The sequence below is a fragment of the Crocodylus siamensis genome, chromosome 1 (assembly GCF_052110815.1).
Source record: "Crocodylus siamensis isolate JL-2025a chromosome 1, ASM5211081v1, whole genome shotgun sequence".
NCBI classification, from domain to species: domain Eukaryota; kingdom Metazoa; phylum Chordata; order Crocodylia; family Crocodylidae; genus Crocodylus; species Crocodylus siamensis.
Window position 1 is genome coordinate 308,409,378 of NC_143395.1, and position 26,545 is coordinate 308,435,922.

General features: G+C 41.6%; 1 protein-coding gene across 1 annotated transcript in view; it reads left to right on the plus strand.

The window, feature by feature from the left end:
- The window catches only part of COL4A1 (collagen type IV alpha 1 chain), a 196,212-nt gene that overhangs the window by 104,766 nt on the left and 64,901 nt on the right, over nucleotides 1-26,545 (plus strand). Inside the window, exons 12-22 of the mRNA XM_090047161.1 lie at nucleotides 1,275-1,316; nucleotides 4,261-4,350; nucleotides 6,987-7,022; nucleotides 7,161-7,220; nucleotides 12,801-12,845; nucleotides 13,178-13,231; nucleotides 13,650-13,691; nucleotides 14,753-14,846; nucleotides 15,808-15,834; nucleotides 19,223-19,384; nucleotides 24,873-24,971. Of these exons, the coding sequence (XP_089903287.1) occupies nucleotides 1,275-1,316; nucleotides 4,261-4,350; nucleotides 6,987-7,022; nucleotides 7,161-7,220; nucleotides 12,801-12,845; nucleotides 13,178-13,231; nucleotides 13,650-13,691; nucleotides 14,753-14,846; nucleotides 15,808-15,834; nucleotides 19,223-19,384; nucleotides 24,873-24,971 (751 nt within the window). The remainder of the gene's footprint in view (nucleotides 1-1,274; nucleotides 1,317-4,260; nucleotides 4,351-6,986; nucleotides 7,023-7,160; nucleotides 7,221-12,800; nucleotides 12,846-13,177; nucleotides 13,232-13,649; nucleotides 13,692-14,752; nucleotides 14,847-15,807; nucleotides 15,835-19,222; nucleotides 19,385-24,872; nucleotides 24,972-26,545) is intronic.

Below are 26,545 nucleotides of genomic sequence, written 5' to 3' on the forward strand. Positions count from 1 at the left end.
TATTATGAAATGGTATAATGGCCATTAGTCATAATTTGACATCTGCCATATTGCATTTTGTTGCTGAATTATTTTGGTCAGAATCTGTGGAACGGTTGAAAGGCAACTCCCGCTTTCTACTTAAACAGTTTGCATGAATATTTTAAAATGTGAATTTCAGCAGTCTGCAGCCACTTATGCCCTAAGCAAACTCTGGATGACCTATGTTTGTTCTTATTCTCCTGATGGTGGCCAGGAGTGGCCAATGCAGAGTATGAAGGAGAATTCTGTCATAGACTGCTGCCGCCTCAGGCTTTACAATGAGAATTGTTATTTCTTTCTTTTACTTCTCTATGCAGTTCCCTTCTTCCATACTTTCTGTCACCTTTGATACACCTTGTTCTGCCCACTTTGGGGGATTATCTGTTCCTTTGCATCTCTCATGGGTATTTGTAGTCTCCACCTTGAATCACCCCTTTTCTTTCCTCCTGAGTTGCAGTGGCTCCTCATGGTTGTTTGCAAAAGTGGCAGAAGCTGCAGCATCGTCTGGTATCTAGTGGGAAGAAAAAAAAACATTTGCATAATTTACCAGTCCTAGCTGCCAGAGGGTAATAAGAGCAGAGGAAAAGAATGTGGGACTGTCACGATCCAAAAAGTACTGCTGCAGATATTCTTGGAGCTACTACACAGGCGAAAGGGACCTGGTGTCCAGTGTTTGTTCCTGACATTTATTTGGAGGCAAAATATACATGCTAGCTCTGATCCCACCATTACCATGTTTGTTAAGTTGAACTTGTCAGTGAGCTAAAGACAAAAGACATTGATAAATATTACAGTAAGGCTATAGAATCATTTGGGATTGGTTGTACATCTGTATATTTACATCTCAAAAAAGATAAGCATGAGAAGAAATGTATTTGACTGACAAAAACTTCCTACCCACGTATGCATGTGCTATATTTTAAAATTTTTATTATATGCATATTATCATTGTAAAGTCATTTTACCTGTCAGTTTTTCTCTTCCCTTATGTCCCATGTCTTCTGTTTGCTTTTTAAAAAAATTATCCAGTCTCATTATTGTCATATGTGCTTTTTATGTTTGGAAAATGCCTAATACAATGCAGGCACTACAAGAAATTAATAATAAAAATTGGGGTTTGTGAGTAACTAATTTAAGTCGGAAAAACAGTGTGGGTTAGATGAGTTTCCATATATTTATATAGAGTAGTTTCTATTTCAGACAAAATATACATTTAAATAAATGTTGCTAAATCAATAGCATTTTTTTTTCAGGGTCATATGGGCTTGAGCTTTCAAGGACCAAAAGGTGAAAAGGTAACTCCCTCTTTTTTGGAATCTTATAAAATACAACTGCTAGCAATGTCTTTGGGACTGTGCTAATTTTAAAGACTGGCTGTTGTGGTGATTTCTTTATGTTTTAGAAAATTTAAATCACCACCTAATAAGTAAATTAATTACTATAAAGGTTCACAGAATATGATTTGCCTGAAATAGGTTCTGACATTCATCAAGTCCAGTGCTGTCTAAAACAGCATTTAGTATCAGGTGTTTCAGAGAAAATTATAAAGACCTTCCAGTAGGCACAAATGCCTTGAATGTTATGTCACATCTCAACCATGAAGTTTACTATCCCTTTCTAATTTATGATAAATTACTGGTATGGTGTATCTAGTCTCCTTTTGGATGTTGCTTCATTCTTCCCTTCAACAGCTTCCTATGGTAATGAGTTCTACACTGTTTGGAAAAATATTTCCTTTGAACAGCTAGCTTTTCATTTTCTACCTTTTTAATTTCTTTGAAGGTCTCCTTGTTTCGTTTCCGATTCTCTAGGCCACTTATTATTGTATATACTGTTTGTCTCCTTTCTAAGGTAAACAGTAATAGCTTATTCAGTTCTGCCTCATGAGAGGCTTTTGATCATTTTCTTTGTGTGTTTCTGAATCTAATTCTGAAATTTCCTTTTTGTGTTATAGTGACAAAAACTGTTTCACAAGAGACTGCAACATGGAGTTATATACTGGCATTGTAATGTTTCTCTGTATTAATTGCCATTTCATTCCTTGTACACCTTGACATCTTATTTGCTTTATTGACTGGAGCTACACTTGAAACAGCTGCATTCCATGTAGGCAACTCATTGACACCAATGTCCTTCCCTTGAATTGATGCACCTTTAAAGTGAATGAGGATTTACATTTTTCCATACTGTCAGGATTTTGCTTTTATCAGCACTGAATTTCATTAGCCATTGTATTGTCCATTCATCTAACTTGCTTGGGTCCATCTAACCTGCTTTCCTAAAAGAAAGCCCATGGTCAGGTATCATTTCCAGGTAGAATGATTCTTGCACATGACAAATTGTGCTCCTTCCAGGTTATAATGTGTTGTTTTTCCTCTTATGTTTCTAGCAGTAAAAAAAATTCATTTTTGTTTTAGTCAGATTGGCATTCCATTGGTTTTTGATGTAGTAGTCGGAGCCCAGAGAGCACTGATATTAACAAAGCTTTGACTTGAGAGGTCAGCGATTTGGGTGGTGATACATAAGTCATCCATATAGATAAAACTTCTTGTCCTGGGAGGGACTAGTTGATTATTCATGTAGATGTTTTTTTCTATAGGTCCTTTATGGTATGCTATTTCATTTTCTGCAGTCAGCTATGCTTGTCCACAGTTTTTTTTAGAATCTCCATTTTTTGGAATGATCTCTTGTCATTCTGCATATTTTTGGTAAGGAATCTCTGGTTGTTGATTATCAGATGCTGCTGACAAGTCTGGTGGGAGGACAATACAGCAGTGTGAAGGCAACCCAGGGAGTTTATGGAGAGTGTCAGGGACAACTTCCTGGTGCAGGTGCTGAAGCAGCCAGTTAGGGGCCATGGTCTTCTTGACCTGATGCTCACAAACAGGGAATAATTGGTAGGGAATGTAATAGTAGATGGCAACTTGGGCTGCAGTGACCACAAGATGATTGAGTTCAGGATCCTGAGGAAAGGAAGGAAGGAAAGTAGCAGAGTAAGGAAGGAAAGTAGCAGAGTAAGGATCTTGAACTTCAGAACAGCAGACTTTGACTCACACAGGGAACTCACGGGCAGGTTCCCTTGGGAAGCCTGTAACAGGAGGAAGATTAGGGAAAGTATGGGTCCCTTACTGAATGGGGGAGGCAACCTAGTGACAGAGACTGCAGAAAGGCTGATATACTTGATGCCTTTTTCACCTCAGTCTTCACAGTCAAGGTCAGCTCGCAGACTACTGCACCTAGAAGCAAAATTTGGGAAAGAGGTGAGCAGTCAACTGTGGCAAAAGAACAGGTTAGGGGCTACTTGGAAAAGCTTGACATATACAAGTCCATGGAGCTGGATGGGATGCACCCAAGGGTGCTGAGGGAGCTGGCTGATGTGATTGCAGTCACCAGCCTGATTGCCTTCTATGATGAACTGATGTGCTCTGTAGACACAGGGAGACCAGTAGATGTGGTATACCTTGATTTTGGCAAGGCTTTTGTTACAGTCTTCCACAACATTGTACCAGGTCAGCTAAGGAAATATGGGTTGGATGAATGGACTGTAATGTGGATAGAAAACTGGTTGGATCATCAGGCTCATAGGGTTGTAGTCAATGGCTCGATGTCCAGTTGGCAGCCTGTATCAAGTGAAGTGTCCTAGGGGTTGGTTTTGGGGCTGGTTTTGTTCAACATCTTTATCAATGACCTGGAAGATGGCATAGAGTGCACCGTCAGCAAGTTTGCAGATGACACCAACTGTGGGGAGTATTAGATGTGCTGAAGGGTAGGGTTCAGATTCAGAGTACCCTAGACAAATTGGAGGATTGGAACAAAGGAACTCTCTTGAGGCTTCAGTAAGGGCAAGTGCCAAATCCTGCACTTAGGATGGAATAAACCCATGCACCATGGGTTCTCATTCTGAGGGAGATGCTCAAACCATTTTGTATTCTTTCAGAAATAACAAGATGGGCCTCCATTATGAATCAGTACTAATTACTCAGCAATTTTGGAAGGTTTGTCTCCTTCTCTGAGAATAATGGAGAGATGTCTTAGACTGCCACCCTGTTACATGATTGCTTCTTTTGCAATTAGATATGTAGTCTTTAGGGTTATTTGATGATTAGTTTTGCTAAAGTAATATTCTGTCACTTCTTAAACAGTAAATGGTAGTCCCACATTATATTGTTGTTTTTTATTTATAATTGTTTTCAGAGTAAACATTATTTCTAATTATAATTTTCCATTTTGTTTTACTAGGGTGAACAAGGAGTTACAGGTCCTCCAGGTCCACAAGGACCTGACTCGCAACGGAAAGAGAAAGGGAGTACAGTCATATATGGAGAAAAGGTGAGAAAAAGAATATTTGAAGCTAAACCCAGTTTTGTCACTTGGGCTAGGGACAGACATTACATACAAACCGGTTTCAATGATCAGAAACTGGTTTAAACCTGTAACAGAACAGACATTCCATGCACAACAGCCAGTTTGAAAATAACTAAAACTGGTTTGAGATAAACCTGGCTGAATATAGTATCAGACTTTACTGACTTGAGTCAAACTGGTTTATGCAATGTCTGTCCCAGGCCCTTTACTGGTTTAAGTTAAATCAGAGTCCCCCAGCATCCTGCCATGCTCTCTGCCTGGCCGGGGTTCTCTGCTCTACAGCAGAGCTGGTCCCTCCCCTCTGCTCCCTAGCAACAGCTCCAGCAGAGACTGCAGGCACAGAAGAGTCTGCATGGCTTCCCTGTGGCCCCACCCCTCCCCCACCACTCTCTGGTTAAGCAGGGATCCCTTTCTTCTCTCTCACACAGCATGGACCATAGCCAGCATGTGGTATGCTAGCTAATGCTGAGAGGTGTCTGTGTAAGGCAAATAGGACAGTGACCACTTAGGGCTTTTCGGAACTAAACAACAGGTCAGCTGGTAATGTCTCTACATTCCTTTCTTTGGAAAAAGTTGTTTAAATAGAGCTTGAGCTAATGAGCAAAGCTGTGTTTTCTGATGGGGTGCTAAATGCTGATAACAGAGCTGACAAATGCTCTGTTATCAAGGGGGAGTGGGGGGGGGGCTCCCTAATCACAGCGTTCTGTTGGAGCCTGGCCATACCTGCCTCAGCTCAGCACTTTAGAGGGGAAGGGAGGGCTCCCCTAGTACTCTCCGACATCTATCCTGAGCCACTGCAGGCATGAGCTGGCTTTTTTTCAGTCCAGAGGGGATGTATGGTTACGAACTGATTTAGCCTAGCCAGGTTAGATTAACCTGCAAAGATTGAATCAATTTAGGCTCAGGCTTTTTAAATGTCTATCTCTAGGCTTGGGCTTCAGAATGGATCCTGGAGAAATGAGCTCAAATTTTAGGCAGAGTGACTGGTTTTAAGTACCTAGGATGTCAAACAGTTAATGGTCCAAACTGTACGTCAGAAAGGAAGAGTTGCAACATTTGAAGTGCTTTAGCTGTGGACAGATGACAGACCCTTGCTATCTCACCTGGCTGGAGTCCTTCAGAATCCCTGTGGCTGCAGATGACTCTGCATGCTTTCCAACCAGGAAGCATGATAGGGGGCTTTTGTATCCTGTAGCTCTGCTTTTTTTCTCCCCTCCACATGAATACACAGGTTTTGACTATGCTCAGTGCAGTTGGTGTGAGTGAGATATGCATGGAATATGCATAATGGATCAGGCCTGTCTTAGGAGTTTAGATGTCTTTCTAGCACCCATATTGAAAGAACTTAGGTAGGCAACAGGCAGTTAGGTGTTGGATCACGCCCATGCATAAACAGAAGCCCAGGTGTAGGCATTTATGAAACTTTGCTGTCTAAAATGTAGGTACCAGATAGACTTAGTTGCCTGAAGTGTTTTGGGGCTGCAACCTGGATGCTTCTTTGGAAATTAGTCACCTAAGTTCTAATAAATTTCCTCCTCTAGGCATAAATAACCAATTAAGATGTGGCCCATATAGTACTATTATTGAATTTTTTAATTACAGAATACTGAGTGGTGATCAAGGTAACTAATGAAAGAGAAGTGAAATAGTAATGAGCAATCTACATCTGATCATACAAATTTAATCCACGTGCTTTGCTTAATAATTGTTGGTTGGGGTTTTGTCGATATTTTGCATATGGTAATACTTCATGAAAAGTCACATATATCTCTAGCAAAAAACTTCAGTAACATGTTCACACATTAAAGAATGTCCTCTTAGACCTATTTCAATTTGGATGAAATATCACGGTAGAAAAAAGAGGGGCAGTCCAAAAACGGACCAGTTCAGTTGTTGTAGCCTCATCTTCACATCATATTCCTTTCCATACCTCCTTTTTCTGCACATCGTAGATTGTAAAAGATGGGTGCAGTAAGGGCACTAGTAGTAGCATTACATGGGAAATACCCCTGTCGCCAGAGAGATCAGATGACTCTGGAGGTACAGTTAAAATCTGCAGAGCTGGAAACTTTTTTAACACAGAACTCCCCATTCCCTGCATCCTGTCCTGTCAGTAGCCACAATCTGTGGATATTGAGTAGGAAGTTACGGTTAAAATATTGTGGCAGAAATGCTGTACCTCTTACTGAATAACACTTCACCATCTCATGATTTTTTCCTGAAGGAAGGAAGTGATCAGGGTTTTTTTCCCCCTGGTCAATTGCAAATGTATTAAAGTTGAACAATTCATGCATATTGAATTTCTCACCATTAATGGAATCATCTCTACTGATGTAAGTACTAGTTAATTTTGTATTTTTTAAAATCAGAGCTCATAAAGAACAGTTATTAGTACAGTGAATTGTATGTGAATGTTAGTATGACATTTTAAATTTAAATAGTTACCTTTCCCTATATATCTAATAAGGCTTAAAGGAAACCAGAGAACTAGGAAACAAATGATATATTTGACATGAGAAAATCAATGATCTATGGCATAAATTGATTCTTATAGATAGTATTCCCATATATTAATCAACATTATTTTCTAATTTCACTAGGGAGAACCAGGTGAAAAAGGAGATCCTGGATTGCCAGTAAGTATTATGTAATCATTTGATAACATTAAAGTGATCAAAATCAAGTGATGCACATACCTTAAATGAGTATATTAATAGCTAATAACTAAAATCAAATTTATATTGAGAACAATTATTGCTCTGTTTTCTTTTAAGGGACAGTCAGGGTCAAGTATCAAAGGGGAAAAGGGTGAACGTGGAAAACCTGGCCCACGGGTAAGTATATATTTTTTGGATAAAACCTGTGTACCGTTATATATTTTTTTTAAACTGAGTAGCTGTCAGTGAGATATAAAATAGAGAGGAAACATGGAGGTTTTGCTACTGTCTAATCTAAGTTTAACATGTGGTTCATGATGCTTAAAATTTGCAGTAATTTCTAAAATCTTCAGAAGTAATGTACAGCCAGGATCAGGAACCTATGGTCCATGGGCTAGATGTAGCCTGAAGAGCGGTGGGGCTTTGGCAGTGTTCTGGTGATGGGAGGGTGCAGGGGGGTCTCTTGTCTGCATCACAGCTGGGTAGCAGGGAGCTTCACCACAGCTGGTCAGTGGAGTAAAGCAGCAGCAGTGGCTAGGTCTTAACATTGGGCTGACTTGGACCTAAACAGAGTCTAGAACACTGCTAACTGCTAGTCTAGAGTATATTTTAGGTCTGATCTGAGTTCCACAAAAATCAATGGAAGAACTCCCATTGATTCAATTGAACTTGAATAACACAGAGCAAAGCAGAATATAAACCAATTTAAATGAATAAAAAGTTTGTTTCATAGTTTGAAATACAGTTCAGTCAGCCTGTTAGTGGCAACATGCAATAACCCTGCCAACATACGATAACCCTACTGCTATGTTGTTCCTACACGGCTCTTGCTATAAGAAGTCTATTGCTTGAATACATGGTAAAAATAAATCTTCTCAGGGGAAATACTGGAAAATAGAAGTTGTGCTAACCAGGTGTTAATGCAAACAGATGTCATCTGTATTCACATTAAGTTTGGTGAGCTTATGTATAACTTTTCTTCTAAGAGGGAGGAAATGGACAGAAAACTTTACTTAACTGACATGTTACCGTGTTTATTTTGCATTTGTCCTAGATTCTTCAATTTTAATGCCAGAATGGAAAATTATGAATAACTAGTCTGACATCAGCAAGGTTCCTGGTTTTCTCTGATAAAAAAATCCCCTATTTTCAGATTTAAAAAGGTAACTCAAAATCCATATTTTTCCATGATTAAAATGAAATGCCACTAGTATATAGACACTAGCCAATTGCCCACCAAGAATGATCAGTTTGTGGGGGAGGGAGTGATGGAGCAGCACCATCCAACTTCCTGTGCTGCCGCCGCTTTGCCTCTGGCCCATGCCCCCCCACACTCCAGAGGGCCTGATGCTTTTCCTCACCTAGCTCCACCACTAATTAATTGCACCCCCTGCATCCCGCCTTGTGCATCAGAGCAGGTGGGAGAGGCCAGTGGTGCTGGCCACTCCTACCTGCTCTGGGTCCTCAGTCCCCACCATCATCAGGGGAGCGGGGTGGGTGGGGACTGAGCCCCACGTCTGGGCCTGCACCCACTTCTCGTTCAGCTCCATTCTCCCCTGTTCACCCTTCCCTCCCTGCCACATCAGGTCTGGGCCCATTTCCCACTCCCATCCCCTTCTGCCTCCAAGGAGCAGGGCCGGGGAAGGGGGTGAGGCCAGTGCTGATGGCCTAACCCTCCTGCTCTGGCCCTGTTGGGGGATAGTGGGGACAGCACTGCCATGACAGCAGGGACTGAGAGGCTGGAGCAGAAGAGGGATGAGGCCAGCGGTACTGGGCTGGCCCCCCAGCCATGGCCCTGATCCTTGGAGGCAAAGGGGGATGGCAGGGATGGCGTCCCCTGCTCAGTCCCTGCTACCACGGCAGTGCCATCTCCATTGTCTCCCTCTGCCTGCATGGACCAGGGCTGCAGTGGGGGGTGGGGATGAGGCCAGCACTGCTGGACTCATCCCCCGTTTCATGACCCTCACTCCTCACTGTTACGGTGGCCCTTCTGTCTGTGCTGAGTACTCTGATTGGTTGTTTCAGTAAGCATTGTGATTGGCTGCTGAGACAACCAATCAGAGTGAGAATAAAGCATGATGGACGGACAGTCAGACAGACTAAGGCTTTTATAATATTAGAATATATATATAGTGGCGTTTCATTTTAATAATGGAATTTTGGGTTATTTTTTTAAATCCAAAAATTGGGGATTCTTTTTTTATCAGAGAAAACCAGGATCCCTGAACATCGGTACCACAGGCCATGTAACCTCACCTTAGTCATATTTTTACCTAGTCCTTAACTTCTGTCTTTTATAATTCACCGATATGGTAGGCTTTATTGACAATTTTATAAAGAAAATAAAACCTGACTTTCTCATTCTCCACACATTTTACTCCTTTAAGTAATTGGTCAAACTCTCAAACTATGTAGAAATATATTATATAGCCTTGTCACTATTAACAGGGAAACATTTTGCTTTTTTTTTTTCTAAATGTAAAGGGGGATGTGTGCATTATTTTACTGTGAATAAGGAGTTATCACACTGGAAAGGCTAAGGAACATAGATCTAGAGGTTGCCAAAGAAATCAGAGTATCAAGGTATGGATTGTTAAAAGAAGTTCCTCAAATTTCACCACCGTATCTTGTACAAAATTTCCAGACTGGTAAATGATCATGATTTCCATTGCACCTGTAGTTATGAAAATTCTTGAGAGAAATGTTATCAAATACATCTTTAAAATATGAATCTTTTAGTTTTATGAAATGATGAATCAGAGGGACTAGTTATAAACCCTGCTTACACACATGGGGAAAAATAAGCATTGCTTCACTTTTAGCTTGGTCCTTCCTCTGCACTGAGTACAGCTTATGCCTAGAGGAGGCATCGTGTTAGTTTAATCTGGCTCACCAAACAGCTGAATAGATGGTGTGCTTTAGTGGGGCTTTTTGGCACTTTTATCTAATAGCTGATTCAATCAGCTATTAGATAAAAGTGCCAAAAAGCCCCGCAGGAACTGCCAGTCTATTGAGATGCTGGGGAGCTGGGTCAAACTGATGTGCGGCTTCTTTTGGTAAACCTCTGGGGGGTTTTTTGAACATCTGTCAGCAGCCTTAGTTACTTTTTACTAATTTGTTTTGGGTTTACTGTTGTTAATTTTTGTTTTATTAATATTACACTTTCAACAATTAATAATAGCAACCTGTTATAGGATGCCACTGTGATTAATTGGACAGCTTATTCTCCTTCATTAATGTGATTCAGAGTTGCATATTCAATTGGTTGTATTTTGCTTAAATTATTTTGTGTGCTATTTCTTGTTCTGTCAATCTGCCATGTTTTAATGTTCTGGTTTGGATGTAGTTTTTGTATTATTTTTATGGAATTAATCTTTTACTTTTTACTGGGTTGCATACATTGCTGGTTTACGTGCACCCTAATTTTGAAAATGGTCTTCAAGCTTTCTTGTATTGATGCCCTTTCAATTCTGTGCTAATCTTTTAAATTAAAGAACATATAAAGGATTTTCAAAATATATAGAGCGAACATTTTATAAAAGAAACCCTTAATACTACTCAGTCATTACTAATGTTCTAATTTTATTTGTTTACCGACTATAACCGTTTAAAAAGATTTATAAAAATCTTGCACATTAAGATAAAACTATTACCTTACAGCCCTAGAATAGAATGCATAAACAAAAAAATACCTTTCCCCTGAAATAACAATAAAATATTATGCATTAGTCATAAATACCTTTGGTAGTCCAAAGTTAGCTAATAGGTAATACTTGAATTGATAACAATGAATGTACATTTACTTTCAATATGTTACAATAACAGGAAATAAAATTTTAAAATCCCAAGCTTCCTTAGAACACATGTAAAATGTGAGATAATGAAGATGAGTATTTCTCATAGCCAGATATAGCTAATTTAGTAAAATATAATATTAAGTCACTCTTAGGTTCATTTTTGCATTCCTAACCCATTCTAACCATTAGACAACTGATGGTATTGAAGCATTTTACTCATGAATATGTTTGGAAAATACTCCACCTGTTTTAAAAAGACCCCAAAACCTTTTAATATTCAATGAAATAGGTATAACAAAAGGATCCACAAAGAGGCCTAAATCCATATTCAAAGAAAAAACTTGTGGTGAGGTAAAAACATTACATTATCTGGAAGAGTAAAATGCAAATGTGATATGCAGAAATCCTAAAGGAAAGAAATAAGGGCCTTGTTACATGTTGCATTGTGAGCTGTTCAAATGTTGATCAATGTTAGTGCTAGCTTGAGTTTGGAGCAGTCACACCTTAAGGCTAAAAACCTTTTCTGACTGTCCCCTGCCTACATAGTTGTGTTTTGCCACTAGACAAGTGGTTCCCAAACTGTGGGTCGCAGCCCCAAATAGGGTCACAGAAACAGCAGATGGGGTCATGAGAAATAAAATCACTGTAATCCAGGGCTAGGCAAAATGTGGCCTGTGGACCAGATCCAGCCCACCATGCAATTTCATCTGGCCTGCAGGCACCCACCAACTAATTGTGCCCCACCCAGCCCACATGGCTCACTCCCACCCTGTGCATGGATGGGCCCAATCAATACACAGCTTCTGGGTGGGGTGGCTGCTGCTACTGCTGCAGCTGCTGGGGGACCTGATTAGCTTTCCCAGCATCCTGCTTGCTCCAGGCACCAGGTAGGGAGGCAGCAGGAGTGGGTGGATGGGGAGCTGCAGCTGGGCAGGGAGCATGGGGCTGGGGCTAGCGGCAATATGGAGAGTGCGCCCAGGGGGGCAATGGGACAGCAGAGCTCTGGTAGGCAGGGGGTGGGTGGGAGGAAGGATAGGGGGGTATTGTGACCCCTCCACACACTCCCCACTATGGTGCACAGCCCCTGCCACTGGCAGCAGCAGCAGAAGGCAGCGGGTACTCAGAGCACTCATGGCTTATGCAGGCACTGCTGCCCGGTGGCGCATAGCTCCAGCCAGCACTGCATGTGATGGCAAGGAGCACAGCCAGGCTGGCTCACCTCTATTGCGCGGGGCTGTGCACGGCACATGTGCAGCTCCCATCACAAGCACACCACCGGGGGAAGCCCTGCGCAATGGAGCTGGTTGCCTTCCTCACCCCTGCCGTGCAGGTCTCTGGACTCCATTGGGAGTGGAGGGGAGCCTTGCCCCCTGCTCTAGGTGGGGGGGTGTGAGAGACGGGTTGGAGGCGAGGTATGGGAACATGAAGCTGGGAGGTGGAAAGTTAATGGGATGGGGGTGGGTAATGAAATGGGCAGTGGGAAGGAAATGGGGGTGGGGGGAGTGTGGTGAAATGAAGTCAGTCAGCCACTGAAGGATAAGTAAATTAAATAAGGTCTCATATTCTAATAAATTGGTATTTGGGTTTAGAGTTTGGGGGCTCCTGGTTGTACTTTGAGGAGTGGCTAGAAGGTGGAAACAGTGAGGGAAGGTGCTTTTTGGGGGGAGGTGCTGCCCTTAACCTCACAAAAAAGAATGTTAATCCTCTACTAAAGGTCCTTCCAAAAGATCAGTATGAATTTAACAATGTGGGATGCTCTGCAGGTCTACATTTTACTAGGTAAGCTGTTATGTCAAGTAATATATGCATTCAGTGGTCTTAGTTTCGTCACTTCCATACACTGTACATTTCTAGCTGTGAGAGGAGGACTTATGAGCTCTGTTGTAATGTTAAATTTAGGGTTCTGTCAGATGTTCCCTGTGATTGTCTGTTTGATAGAATGGAATTTTGTGTTCTACAGGGAAAACCTGGAAAAGATGGCGAGGAAGGACCAAAAGGAGAACGGGTATGTGTTTCACTTGATTTTTCATAAATTGCCATTATTAGATAGGACTCTATTACTGGACGGGCCTATTAAATTGTACATTTCCAGACAATCGTTTACCTAAGAAATCCCATAAATCACCACTTCAGACAACTCACTTCACACAACTACAAAGCATGATTTTCAGAAGACCAATAAAAACCTATAACATGCCATAGATAAGGGAGAAGAGGTCTGTAACAATGCCCCACTAGGGTGTCTGGGGAGACTGGGTGCAGCTGGGGAAGCTGCCACTATTAAGGTCCGGCTGTATTCATTTGTTTTCTTTGTTTGTTTTTCTAATATGCATGCAGGGACCATTGGGCGAGCACGGATTTCCAGGGCCACCGGGTAGCCCTGGGCCTAAGGTAATTAGTTCATTTTTACCACAGTGGGGCAGAAATCATAGCAAAAAATTTACATACATTTTGACGGTAATCAGTAATAGTTTTCAAAATATAAAGTTTAGTCCTAAAGTATTAAACAAAATTTGGCAAAATTATAAAGGAGCTTGAGCATGAGAAATGCTGGCCAACTATACTAAGAGGAGTATACACTAAAGTATACACTCAAGGAAAGCAATTGTAAAATATAACATGGTACAAAACGGTATCATTTAGTCATTTAGAAAAAAAGCATCGAGCAGTGCAGAGTTTGCATTTTCAAAGTAGATTCTAGTAAATAAAACTCTCCATATGTAAGAAAACCAAACTGAATGCAATGCCTAGAACAGTTTGTGTTTGCACAAGGGTTCAGCTTAAAAATGTGAATTATTTTTTTGTTCAGGGGGATAAGGGAGAACAAGGTTTTCCAGGACCTCCAGGAGCAGTAAGTAAAGTAAAATTTTGTTTATAATAAGCAGGCATAAAGTAACTGTTGAAAGAAATAAGCAACACGGAATCCAAAGCCATCTCAATGTTTGTAAAAAAGCTCTTGATAGGTTCTGATCGAAATGCAATCAATAGGAACACAACTTTTTAAATGAAAATAAAGGGTGGGTGCCCAAGTATATTTGACATTTGTAAAAGGGGGGTCCTTGGAACAGTTGGTATTGTTTGAGTTTTAAATGTTTTAGTTTGTGACATTAAAATAAGGCCATTGCCTTTATTATTTTAAAGCAGTCCAGCTTTTTTAACAGTGTACCAATAAGTACTTCAGAACGAGTCTAATGATTTTACAGTATACTTCTGTTTTGGTTTTTTTTACCCTAGATTTAAAAGTGGGTTGATATTAGTCAGGAGTATCCTAGGGAGATGCACTTATAGTGTTTATCTTTTATATGGGATAATGTAAACAGCCAGGCTTTTACATAATAATGTATAATTGTATAATAATGTCAGCAAATAACGTATAATTCCTGAATGCATTTTTCTGTATATAAATTCCTGATTTATATAAAAAATTCAGGATTCAAAAAGATGTAATTCCTAAATACACACACACGCATGCCACACACACACACACGCACGCATATGTATATAAGTATATATGTATATAATTCCTGTAAATTTAGGGTACTGTTTGTCAGGCAGAATTCTGTATTAACAAAAGTCACAAGCTGTAGTAAAATAAAATATAGTGAATACTCTGATTCTGGTCCAGGCTAAGACACTTTAGTACCATCTGTTAACCGGAGATGAATTAAAGCTGTCTAGTCAAGCTCATTCCAGGTAAATGGGGAATATTAGGAATGCAAGAGGTCCCTGTGTTTCAGTGCACCTACTCAGCTGTTACAAGCCAATGCAATTTTCATCAACTGATGAAATTGCACTAAGTTGGTACCATGGGCCAAACTGGCCCTGCCAGCTCCAGATGAGAGACAGTGGAAAGTTTCAGTCCTGAATTTTTACGCTATGAATTTGCCATTATCCTTTTGTTCTGTGGTTCAGATTATAGGCACAGGAACAGTGGATGCCTTTGGTGAAAAAGGAGAGACTGGACCTCCAGGTTTTCCAGGACCAAAGGGTGAAAGAGGTGAAAAAGGTGTGTACTTTCTATTGTCTTTCTTTTTAAGGGAAAATATAATTTCTTAATTATGTGTGTCAGTGTATCTATATGATAATATCTTGACTAAAGTGCTATTGGGTTCTTATAGTCTGCCTCCCTAATTTTAACTGGCTATTATAGGATTCACATTTTATAGTATAACATATTTCACATTTCCATAGTTTTGCTATAATTTTACCCTGCTCCCAGTGCTGCCCGGGGTCTTAGAGTTGACACCTGGGAAGCATGTGGGGCATACTAGATGGCTCTGCACGTGGCCACTCTGGGACTGTGCTGCACTCTGCATCTGCTCCAGCGTGCATCCCAATTATAATTTATCTCTTAAAAGACATATGCATAATTTTAAAACTAATCATATTGGTAGAAAGTTGAATATTTTCCCTTATTTTTCAAAGAAATTTCAAAATGTTTGACACTTTTCAGTTATCTCACTTGTTTCTTATGCACTTAAGCTTCTCACTGACTTCACTAGAGTTTTGGGATTCAGGCTTTTAATGAGTTCTCCCTTTTTCATAGTATAGTTTCATTAACATTAGTTGAACTACTTTTCTTTAAATTAATGCTATTAGCTGACAAACAATACTGGGAATGTTGTGGAATGTACCAGTGATAGACTAGACCCTCTTCAGTAGGGTACATTGCAATGTCTGATCTTCTTAGCCCCAGTACAGTATCTTGCAGAATTGGATTGCAAGATATGCCAAATTTATCCTTTTCAGACTTCTATGCATTTTTATCTAAACTTTGCAAATAAATTTCTACTAAGTCACCTGAGTCTTATCTACCTTTATTTCTTTATTTATTAATATAAGCTTGTTGTGAATGTTTATATAACAAATACTGTGAGACCATTACTGTTGGTATTCATATTTATTTTTATATGTTCATAGGCATTTATTCCATAATTGAAAGCATTTCTTTTTACTATGTTTTCCAGGTCCACCAGGACGCCCAGGTGCTCCAGGTATGAACATACATTTTATTATTTATTTTATTTAGCGTAAGCATTATGTTGTAGCCATGATGGTCCAATTATTATGCAAGAGACAAGGATTTCTTAGGATGATATCGTTTTATCGTTTATTGGATCAACTGTGTAGTTGGGATAGATTTATACCCAACTACACAGTTGTTCCAATAAAAGATATCATCCTAAGAAGTCCTTGCCTCTCACATTAATTTATTTACGTTTTTTCTTTGCTTGGGCCAATCTTGAGATGTGCTGAGCATCTGCCACTTGTAGCCACTAGATTGCTAGATTGGATATCCGTTATTCTCTTGTGGGGATCTGCTTGACCCCTCAAGGTCTGTGTGTGAATTGTCCCCTTCATACCTAAAACAAGGTGGGTATCCATACCTCTGTAACATAATCCTTGATTCCTATGAAGAAGCCTGAGACTGTTAACTTCCACAAGAAGCAGCGTTTGTGCTGGGGCATGTCCGTTAAAATGAAAGGAGATAGGCAGTTGCTCCAGAGGCACAATCTTGTAGAAGAAGCCTGGAAAACATAGCTCTATTGGAACAACACACTACATGGATATCAGAGATGAGAGAAAGTCCTAGAGCTGGGATCCCCAGAATCCCCTCCTGTGAATTTTTCTGTGGAAACCTTGCTTGGTCTGAGGACTTGTCTCTTTATTATCGTATGTGGAATAAGAGAGATGATCCCATTGACACTCGGCAGATGCACCTACATGTGCGCTTAACTACACAGTAGACTAATTTGCTGCTGTGTAAAGCATCACAATCTACACATGTGGCACTACTAGACTGCAGCAAATTGATTTTTGCCCCTGAAATATAGTACTGTTAGAGACAGTACTGGCTTACAGTGGTGAAAATAACTGCACCTAAATACTGATCTGGGCATAAATTGTGTCTGGTCAGCCCAGGCAGCAGAGTGCCAGACTCCTGCCTGCTGCCTAGCCACATGACTCCACTCTTTGGGCACTCACATGCTTCCACCAGTCCCTCTGCTTCCCAACACCATGACCCAGAGCCTGGTGCTGACCCTTCAAACTTGCTGCTAGCCCAGGCTGCTCTGCCTCAGCTCAAATTGCTGTCATTCCAGGCACACATATAGATGCTGCATCTGGGAGCTTTTAACTTTGTTGTGGACTGCACCAGAATTTATCACACCATGTTAATTGAATGCGTAGATGTACCCAGTATATACATATCTTATGTATAGCTGCCACATTTTACTTCCCTAATACAGACACATAACTTTGCTATGCTTTCAATGAAAGTGAAGTGCACAGCTTATGTATCTTCAGCGGTGCACTCTGTAAAATCAAACAACTTGCTCATCCTATTCATTTTAATAGGCAACATTTAAATGCCTCCACAGATCCATCCTCAGTTACTTTGGAATTTGTATCTCTCGCCATTCCAGTAGGAATTTTAACTTATGCTAAGATGCCTTGGTCTACTTTCCTCAGACTTCCCTCTTACTGCATAAAGCATATATGTGCTACCTATATTTTTGGAATTTTTGATGTGAGCAGCTACATATCTGTGTAAGCAGCATCATAACGGTTCCTTTATAAACAACCTAATGGACATGGGAAATCTGGTTTTGACGCCTTCCTCTGCTTCAAATGGCGTGCATCTTCACTTATGTACCTATAGAGTGCTACAATCTCCAAACTATTGGACATACATGGCTTTGAGTACTTTCAATCCTTTCCTCTTGAATCTGGCCTGCTGGGAAGCCAAGAGGGAAATAGCTAAGAGCCAGAAGGAAAAGAAACAAGGAAGAAACTAATTCTGTAGCCTGAGAAGGAGGGCATTAACATAGGAAGGCTGTGAGCTGGGTTCTAGCTCCTGCTCCCAAGGGTCCTTATGCATCTTACCCAATGACTTTTTAAGGCCAAAAGCATCATGTACCCTGATGTCCATTTGGAGCTATGCTGTTGTATATCATGGCACTATCCTAGATTGTATTTAAGTAACAAGGTCAGGCTCAATAGAGTTGCAACAGTAGGAGGGGGCTATGACCTGCCTGTGACCTGAAAATAAAGGAGTCACCAATGCTTAGTTTGTTCAGCCCCTCCAATCTCCCTCAGATGTGTGGTGAGATGTTTAAAAGGAGAAGTATGATAAGAGAGCTGTGTTACAAGACAGGAAGGGCTATTGACAGAGAGATAGAGAAGGCTGAGTATTGTGCATATGTGGTCTACTGTTTGCGAAGAAAATCAGTAACATTGAAGTTTGATCCTACCAATCCATCAAGCTTTCTTTTCCTTTCTCCAAACACAAGCAAACATTACTTTCTTTCAGGGATTCTGGGTCATCTTACAAAAAGTCTCTCCTTCTTGAATAAATATTGTAATGGAGATGGCACTCCACTTTCCAAATAGTACAATCTGGGCATTTATTCCATGGTAAAGGAGTTTTTAGCAAGTGGAACACCATATGGAGAAATCAGCTCTGAGTACCCAATATTGTTTGATCAGTTTTCCCAATGGCTCTATAATGCCAATACATAAACATTAGCAGAAGAAAATGCTTACTTCTCCCCTGCTATGGCAATACTCACCTCCATAGCTATCGTCACACTTCTTGTTGCTTGTTCTTCTGCTTGACAAGATGTTTTTTGGCTGCTGTTTTCCCAGAGAACAAGCCTCAGCGGGAAGGTTCTCTTATTCTTACTTGGCCTGTAGGAGACGCACAGTGGGAGACTGGGTTACCAGCCCCAACTTAGAAGGGCCACATGAAAGGCAGCCACTGCCACTGCTGGTTCTGCTGCTGCAGCCACCACAGGCAGGCTGGCCCCTACCAGGGCTTTTGCTGCCCAGGTTGCACACCCTGGTTGTTATATCGCTGCCTATGGCCTGATGATTAGGTTGCTTTCCTGCGATGTATGTGAGAGGCCAGGTTTGAAATTCTTTCAGGGTAGGTGCACCTGGAACCTAGGTACCTTATGTCTCTTTTCCTAGGTAAGTGCTCTAACTGCTAGACAAAAGTTTACATTTTTAACCATCCCCAGTTATACAGAATGTCTGGGTCCATAGTAGAGTTGAATCACATTAAAGCATTAAGGTATGTGTGCAGAGAAACGCCGAATTGCTTCCAGACAAGTGCAGTAGAGACAGACTCAGTTGCACAAGGCAGAACTGTAGCTGCATAAGGCATTTAGCTGTATCTATGTGAGTCATGTGAGAGGTGAAGTAGAATGTCTTGGGGTGACTTAGATGACTTATATCTGTATAAGTGTGAAATAGAATTGTGTTTCAAGGGCCTAATACTAGCTTTTGTGCCTTAAGCTTGGACACATGACCATTTATCTATTGATGGTGATATCTTTTTGTTTGTAGTTAATGGATATGCTGTTTTTTTTTTTTTCTCAGGTTTACCTACTCCAGGGTTGCAAGGTCCACCTGGCATACCTGGTGACAGAGGTGAAAAGGGTGATCCTGGTCTCTCTGGAATTTCTTTGCCTGGGCCACCTGGGAGAGATGGTTTACAAGGGCCTCCCGGCTCACCAGGCCCTCCGGGCCCACCAGGAAATGGTAATAGGAAGTCAGGATTTTATTTCAGCTCAAAGACATTAACTTTTTAAGTGTCCAAAGAGACAAAGGGAAAAAAAAGATGTTGGGGGAGGGAAAGGGATTAGTATGGAAAGAACATGGAATCTGGAATCATATTTGATTTTCTTATTCTGAAAAATACCTGATCTATTGCCTGACCAGTTGCCTGATTGAAGACTGTGATAGGTTCATGACCACAGTCAAGAATGGCCATGATGCCCCCCAGAGGGCTTGCAGCTCTTGCTTGGATCAGACTCTAATGTCACTCTTCCTAGATTTCTCACCCACCATGTCTTGTTCTTAATATTAAAGGTTGATTAAGGGAGGCTGCCAACAGGCCTTAGAGTAATCCCGGTAGCCTCAATCCAGCAAGCCTGATAGGTCTCTCTTGGCCCGAGTAGGCTCCTGTAGGGCACCTGTAGCCTTAAGGACAAAGTGTGTGGCTACTTTTTCCTCCCCTATACCATGCCCCAAGCCTCATAGATGTTCTCTTTCTCTGATGTAAACTCTTTGTACATTTGGCCCGCTTGGACCTTGGTCACTTATGCCATCACCCTCTGAACTATTGGACCCACACGCAGCCCCTCCTCCAGGCTCTCAGATCCCTGGTCCCATATGGAGTCCCTCCTCCAGGCTCTCGGACCCTGTAGTCTGTCTTAGCTGGCTCTGGGCTCGTGGACCCTCTGGCCCAGCTCAGCCCTTCCCTAGGCCTGTGGACTTTCTGGTCCAGGTCTTAGCCTCTTTCTAGGCTCCTGGACCCCTTACTGAGTCCCAATCTTAGTCTGAGGGCTCCTGGGCTACTGGTTCTCTAAATAGGACTTTGGAGCCTGCCAAAGAAAGGTTCAAGGCTAAGCTGCCAAGGTAACTTAAATAAACAAGAAGCATCTTAGCCTTCTGGCAGATGCTTCAAACCCTCTAGGGGTTTCACATAAACAAAGGCCACTTGATTGTAACCCAGTTTTTCTTTGCGCAGGGAACTTGCCTTTGTTCCCAGGCTGGCAGAATTGTTTAGCTAAATCTAGGTCCCTGCAGGAGCCCTGCTGCTTTGCTACCAGGAGCTCCTCACTAGGTAGGTGCTAGGGAGAGACTACCTGACTGGTGTGGGCTCCAGAGACTACCAGCCAGAGCCCTCTTCCAGTCAGGTGAGTCTCTCATTAGCCCCTTTCATCACCTGCAAGTAGTCTCTCAGGCTACTTTGTCCCTTAAAGGAGTAGGCACATCCCAGTGCTCTGCTATGAAGACAAAGATCATTTCCTGAATAAATGAATATTATTCATTTACTTCAGGAGTTCTCAAACTTTGTGCTACCGCAACCCCAAGTGCTGGATGGAGGTGCCCAGGGACAGGGAGTTTGCACGCGGCAGCCGCTGCCGCCATCCACCACTCCATACCTCTGCCATGCATTGCTTCCCCGTGCTACTGCAGTATCCCCTGAGAAGTTTGCAGCTCCCTTTTAAGTTGCTTGCTACCCCCTGGGGAGTCACAGCCCACAGTTTGAGAGCCCCTGATTTTACTTTATTTTAAAAAGGAAGTGAATTGCTACAGTATACATGATTATTAGCAGGGGGGTTGGGTTTTCTGTTTGCTGTGGGAAATCACAGATTTTCCCCTTTGAAGCAGAAAAACACGGGTTTCATGTTTTGCAAACAGCTCTGCAGGCTGGCAGAGTTCCAGCCTGCAAGAGCTACTTGCAGAAGGGCAGAAAACCCTCAGTCCTGTCTGAAGGAGACAGGGTTGGGGCCTGAGGATCTGAATCTCAGGTGGAGGTGGTATCAGGGTCTATATGTGTGTGTGATGCGCTGGGGGTGACAGTTGCAGGGAAGGGGAGGTATAAGACAGAGTGAGAGATCATGGCGGGGAGGGGGCATGCTCTGGGTAGAAGTGGCTGCCAGAGCCAGGCCTGGCGTACCCCGGCCCCCATAAAGCAGCCTGTGCAGGAGGAAGCTGGCCTGGATTCAACACCGACAAGAGCAAAGTGATGCACCTGGGGAGGAACAACCAGCACCATACCTACAGGCTGGGGAACTCTCTTGTCAGTACAGAGGCAGAAAAGGATCTTGGACTCATCGTTGACTCCAAGATGAATATGGGCTGGCAGTGTGGGGATGCAGTCAGGAAGGCCAACCGTACCTTGTCATGCATCCACAGATGCATCTCAAGCAGGTCCAAGGAGGTGATACTCCCCCTCTATGTGGTACTGGTCAGGCCACAGCTGGAGTACTGCATCCAGTTCTGGGCGCCGCACTTCAAGAGGGATGTGGACAACATGGAGAGGGTCCAGAGGAGGGCCACTCTCATGATCAGGGGGCAGCAGGGCAGGCCCTACGAGGAGAGTCTACGGGACCTGAACCTGTTCAGCCTCCAGAAGAGAAGGCTGAGGGGGGTCTAGTGGCCTGTTGCAAACTAGTCAGGGGGGACCAACAGGCATCGGGGGAGTCCCTGTTCCCCCGAGCATTGCCAGGAGTGACCAGGAATAACGGTCACAAGCTAGCAGAGGGTAGATTTAGGTTAGATATCAGGAGGCGCTAGTTCATTGTCAGGGCGGCTAGGATCTGGAACCAACTTCCAAGAGAAGTGGTGCTGGCTCCTACCCTGGGGGTCTGTAAGAGGAGGCTAAACTACACCTTGCTGGGGTCGTTTGACCCCAGTACTCTTTCCTGCCATGGCAGGGGGTCGGACTAGATGATCTACTCAGGTCCCTTCTGAGGGACCTATGAAACTATGGGGCAGCCTTACCCAGGGGGGCCTCCTGGGTCGCAGTTGGAGCCACTTGGAGCCTGTCTGGCTGCCGGAGCATGGCTTTGGCTGGCCAGACTCCGGTTTTGAGCAGTGTGCACTGCCCCCACATGTGCTGCTGTGCATTTTTTGTGCAGGTTTTTTTGACCAGTCTCTGATGCTGGTGGTCTAGCTCGTCCTAGGTCTTCCTCTTCTTCTTTGTCTGCCCTCAGCACCCTGCAGGATGGTATTGGCAAGGGTGCTGAGCCTTCTTGTTACATGTTCAAACCACTGCATCTTACGATTTTGACTAAGTTCGCATTTGCCAACTTCTTGTCTGATTTGCTCTTTCACAGACTCATTTGTTCAGTGTGCAGTGTAGGGTATGCATACAAGTCCTCTGAAGTATCGCATTTCAGAAGTCTCAATTCACTTCTTGAGTTTCCTAGTGGGTGTCCATGTCTCATAGCCATAGAGAGCTGAAATGACAGCAGCATATATAGTAGTTGGAGTTTCACTTTCATTGTGATGTTACTGCTAGTCCAGATTTTCTTCATCTTTGCTAGTTATCCAGTGGCAATGATCAGTTAATCTTTCACTGGTCCCAAAACTGCTGCAGTTTTATGTGGCAAGTGAGGCAGGATCCAAGGTCCTGAATTTGGCAGTGGTTGCAGAGCCAAGAAAAGGTTTACCTGGCTTTTGGCAGTGACACCTTTACTGAGTGTCTAGAGCTCATGTGCAACATAACTACTGCACATGCTACTTGTGGTCCACTCCTGGTATACATGATCTGAAGTTATTTCTTCACAGTCTCTGAAGCAAGCCCGGGAGTGAATAAGCTACAAATTAGGGAAGATACACAACTTAGGAGTTACACCACTATGCATTATCCAGCCTGAGGATGGTAGTGTGTTGCTCTTAAGGCTGCCGTAGGCTGTTCAGGTACACTCCCAAGCCACCTATGTTGAATAATTTGCAGGCTCAGGATGAAAGTGACAGGACTTCTCTCTTGCCATCACTCTTTTTATAAATTATTGCCATAGTGACTTAAATTGTCAAGTTATTCTTAAATGTCTATGGCTAGGCTCTCCATTGGTGCTATTTGGCAGAGCTCTATTGACTTCAGTAGGACCACATTAGTTTAAAGCAGTTGAGAATATGATTATTTGCTATGAAGAAGCATTTGACTAGGCAGATTGTAATATATGCTAGCACTTCATTTTGAATAATGCATACCAGTCAACATAAAATAAGTAGTAGACCATTGCAAATAAGCAGACATATTTTAGAGTTAATTGCTAACTAGGGACACATTAATAGTTCATTAAGCAAACACTAGTTAAATTTAGACATTTCCACTTGCTTCCTAATTTTCTACTTTATAATTCCATTACTATACTCTTAAGCCATATGTTTTCAGTTAGCTTTTGGCCATCTGTGCCTTCAAATAGTCTTTACAGAAAAATTTGTTCAACATGAAAGTTATATCACTTGCTGGAAGCATTCCCTGTAGTCTTGGAAATGCCTTTGAATTACGGAATTTTAATCATCTGAGCTGAGTTGAACGTGGTTATTTTAACTGAAGAACAATACAGAAATAGAAGAGGAAAAGGTTTAAAAAGATTAAAAACACTGCTTATGTTCTACTTTTCATTTTTAGGCAACCAACATCATTCTGTTTAATTTGCTTTATTGTCAACCTTGTTAGATTGTGCACCTTAAATTAACTTGAGCATTTTATTACATCATATCTAATTTGTAACCTGTGACATAAAGGCAGCAGTTGGTTGATTTATAGTGGTTCATATCTTGAAAATAAATGTACATATCACATATTAATTCATTAACTAATTAGTTAAAGTAATAGAAAAACATCTTATTAAATAGTGGGGGAGAGAAGAGTTACGTAGCTAGTGCCTCCCTTATGTTAAAGTTCTGTATAGATCAATAAAAATTATAACATTCCTATGTTGTGAGTTTTTACTCTGCCTACAGAACTAACTAGAGAATAACATCCCTGCTGCAGTATTCTGGATAGTTTGAAAAAACATATAGAAATTAATCATTCTCTATAAAAATCCTTAACAGAAAAATTAAATTTAAAAAACAATGATGTTTAACAAGAGAAGTATCATTCTGTGTTCAAATCTGAGGTATCCGTGGACTTTCTCACTTGTTATTCTTCCTTGAATTATAAAACACTTTTAAAAATATACATCTGGTATGTGAGTTTTCAGGGATATTTATCAATGTGGAAAATCTGAAAAGTTATTAACAGTCTGCTTTTGATTTAGAAGGGCACCAACACATTTTAGACAAAAATGAAAATTAGAAATGTACATGTAACTGAAGTCTATTTTATGAATTTTCTTCAGATCATTCAGAAACAGTCTTATTGGCCTGAAAGATCAGTTTTAATTCCACACCAATTTTCTAAGATGGGAATATGGAAATAAGCTTTTAAATGAAAGTTATATGCAACTTTAATATGGTGAGACTGGAAGTTGTCCATAATGGCATAGATTTTTAAAGTGACATCTACATAGGGTTAAAATACCTATAGAACCCTATTGGTTTAAGTTGTACAAGAGTGCTGCAAAAATTTTCTACAATAGTAGAGCTGGACAAATAAAACTGCCTACCTAAAGGTATTTTATTATGGATCACAATGATCTAGGTAGCAATGATGTTGACTTGGAACTACCAGGAAATTTGGACTTGGAAATCAATGCTCTTTATTATTTTATTCCACTAGGAAATGGAATCTTGGATTGTGCACCTGGAGAGCGTGGTGATCCTGGTCCTCCTGGGCCTGAGGGACAATCAGGATTCAGAGGAGAGAGAGGACAGAAAGGTAATGCTTTTCAAGTGAGCTAGTAGCTTGTATTTGGTCTATCCAGTGGTTTTGAGTCTTTTCTGCTTTGCACTAGAACTTTGAAACTGTAGGATGCTGAGCATCTGAGGTCTTATTCAAACCATATGAGTAGCCAACTGAAGATAAAGCGATTTTCCAGGTTAGAGACTTGAGTGAGAGGAATAAATGCAATCTTAAATCCAGATATCTGATGCACACTTCAGTTTGTAATTCCAATAGCCTCCACTCAATGCTACAGGGCCTTCTATATATGCAGGTAAAGGCACGATGGGACTTAATGCGTTATCCACACAATCGTTCCTCTGGTCGTGCCACACATGCATGCCAGGGAGGTGTAATTGTGGAATTGCAAATTAGTTCCCATCACACCTTATTGCTAGGGTTAGAGGAGTCCAATCCCAGGCTCCCCCTGCATTGGCAAGAAGCAAGCTTCTGCAGCTGGAAGCCCCTTCAGTTGATGGCACTCCCTACCATGGGGGTGGGGGGTTCTCCATGCAACCCATGGCTGGCAGACCACAGCTTATGCAATCTCCCAGCCATGGGGTTCATGAGAAGCCCTGTCAGCTGGGAGTTTCCAGGCTTGGGGGTGCACATGTTGCCTCCCCCCACAGCTGGGAGCTGCAATCACCTGACAGGGCTCCTAGTCATAGAGGCCCCTAGCCGAAAGTTCAAATAATGTCATGATCGGAATCAGCTACAATTTTGTGGAATAACTTTGTAGCTTATTCCTCTTTTTATCACACCATTAATTGATTGAATGTGACCCCTTGAGGCATGATTAACTGGTTAATCACACTTTAGGTGGGCAGATGGGGCCCTAGTGATAAAGAATGTCATGAGGGGGTGGATTTGGGAGAAAAGATGGGGAATTCAATTTTGCCTGTTTAAATGGATGTTGGTCCAGCAGATGTTAGAGAGGCTGATAAGCTAAATCAGGTTCTGAAAGCTGATTCTACTTGGCCTGCAGTAAAGTTAGGCATACACAGAATTTAAAATGATCCCAGAGGCTTGAACAGAAAAGCCTAATAGTACCCCTCCCAGAAACTGTGAGATCTCAGCATCTTCAGAATCAGGTCTGAAGTCACAAAGCTTACAATAACACTTTTAATTAATGAGGGTCATGGAATATTTTGAAAAATTTAGAGTTTTTTTATATTCTTGTTTTTGAAAAGCTAGGAGACTTGCGGGGGGCACACTATTTTCTTGGGAAATCAAACAGGAATTTCCTTAATAGTGCTCTAGGAAGTGTATATATTTTTACTAGTAAGACAAAGCACGAACTGACAGTAAAGTCAAGTTGAATTCACTAACCCTCCAACTTCATGTCTGTATCTGCTACCTTACCTATTCTTTATTTTACCAGTTTGCTGCTTTGGGTTTTGTTCAAGTGTGTTTGGGTATACTCAGTCTGGTTTAGTGGGGGACTTTTTTTAAGAGGGATTTTCTTTTCAAGAGAGATTTCAAAATAAATATTTTATTCCATTTTAATCTATGCCACATTGATTATTTTACAGGCTGTAACTAGCAACAGGAATAGTTAAAACATTTTTTGG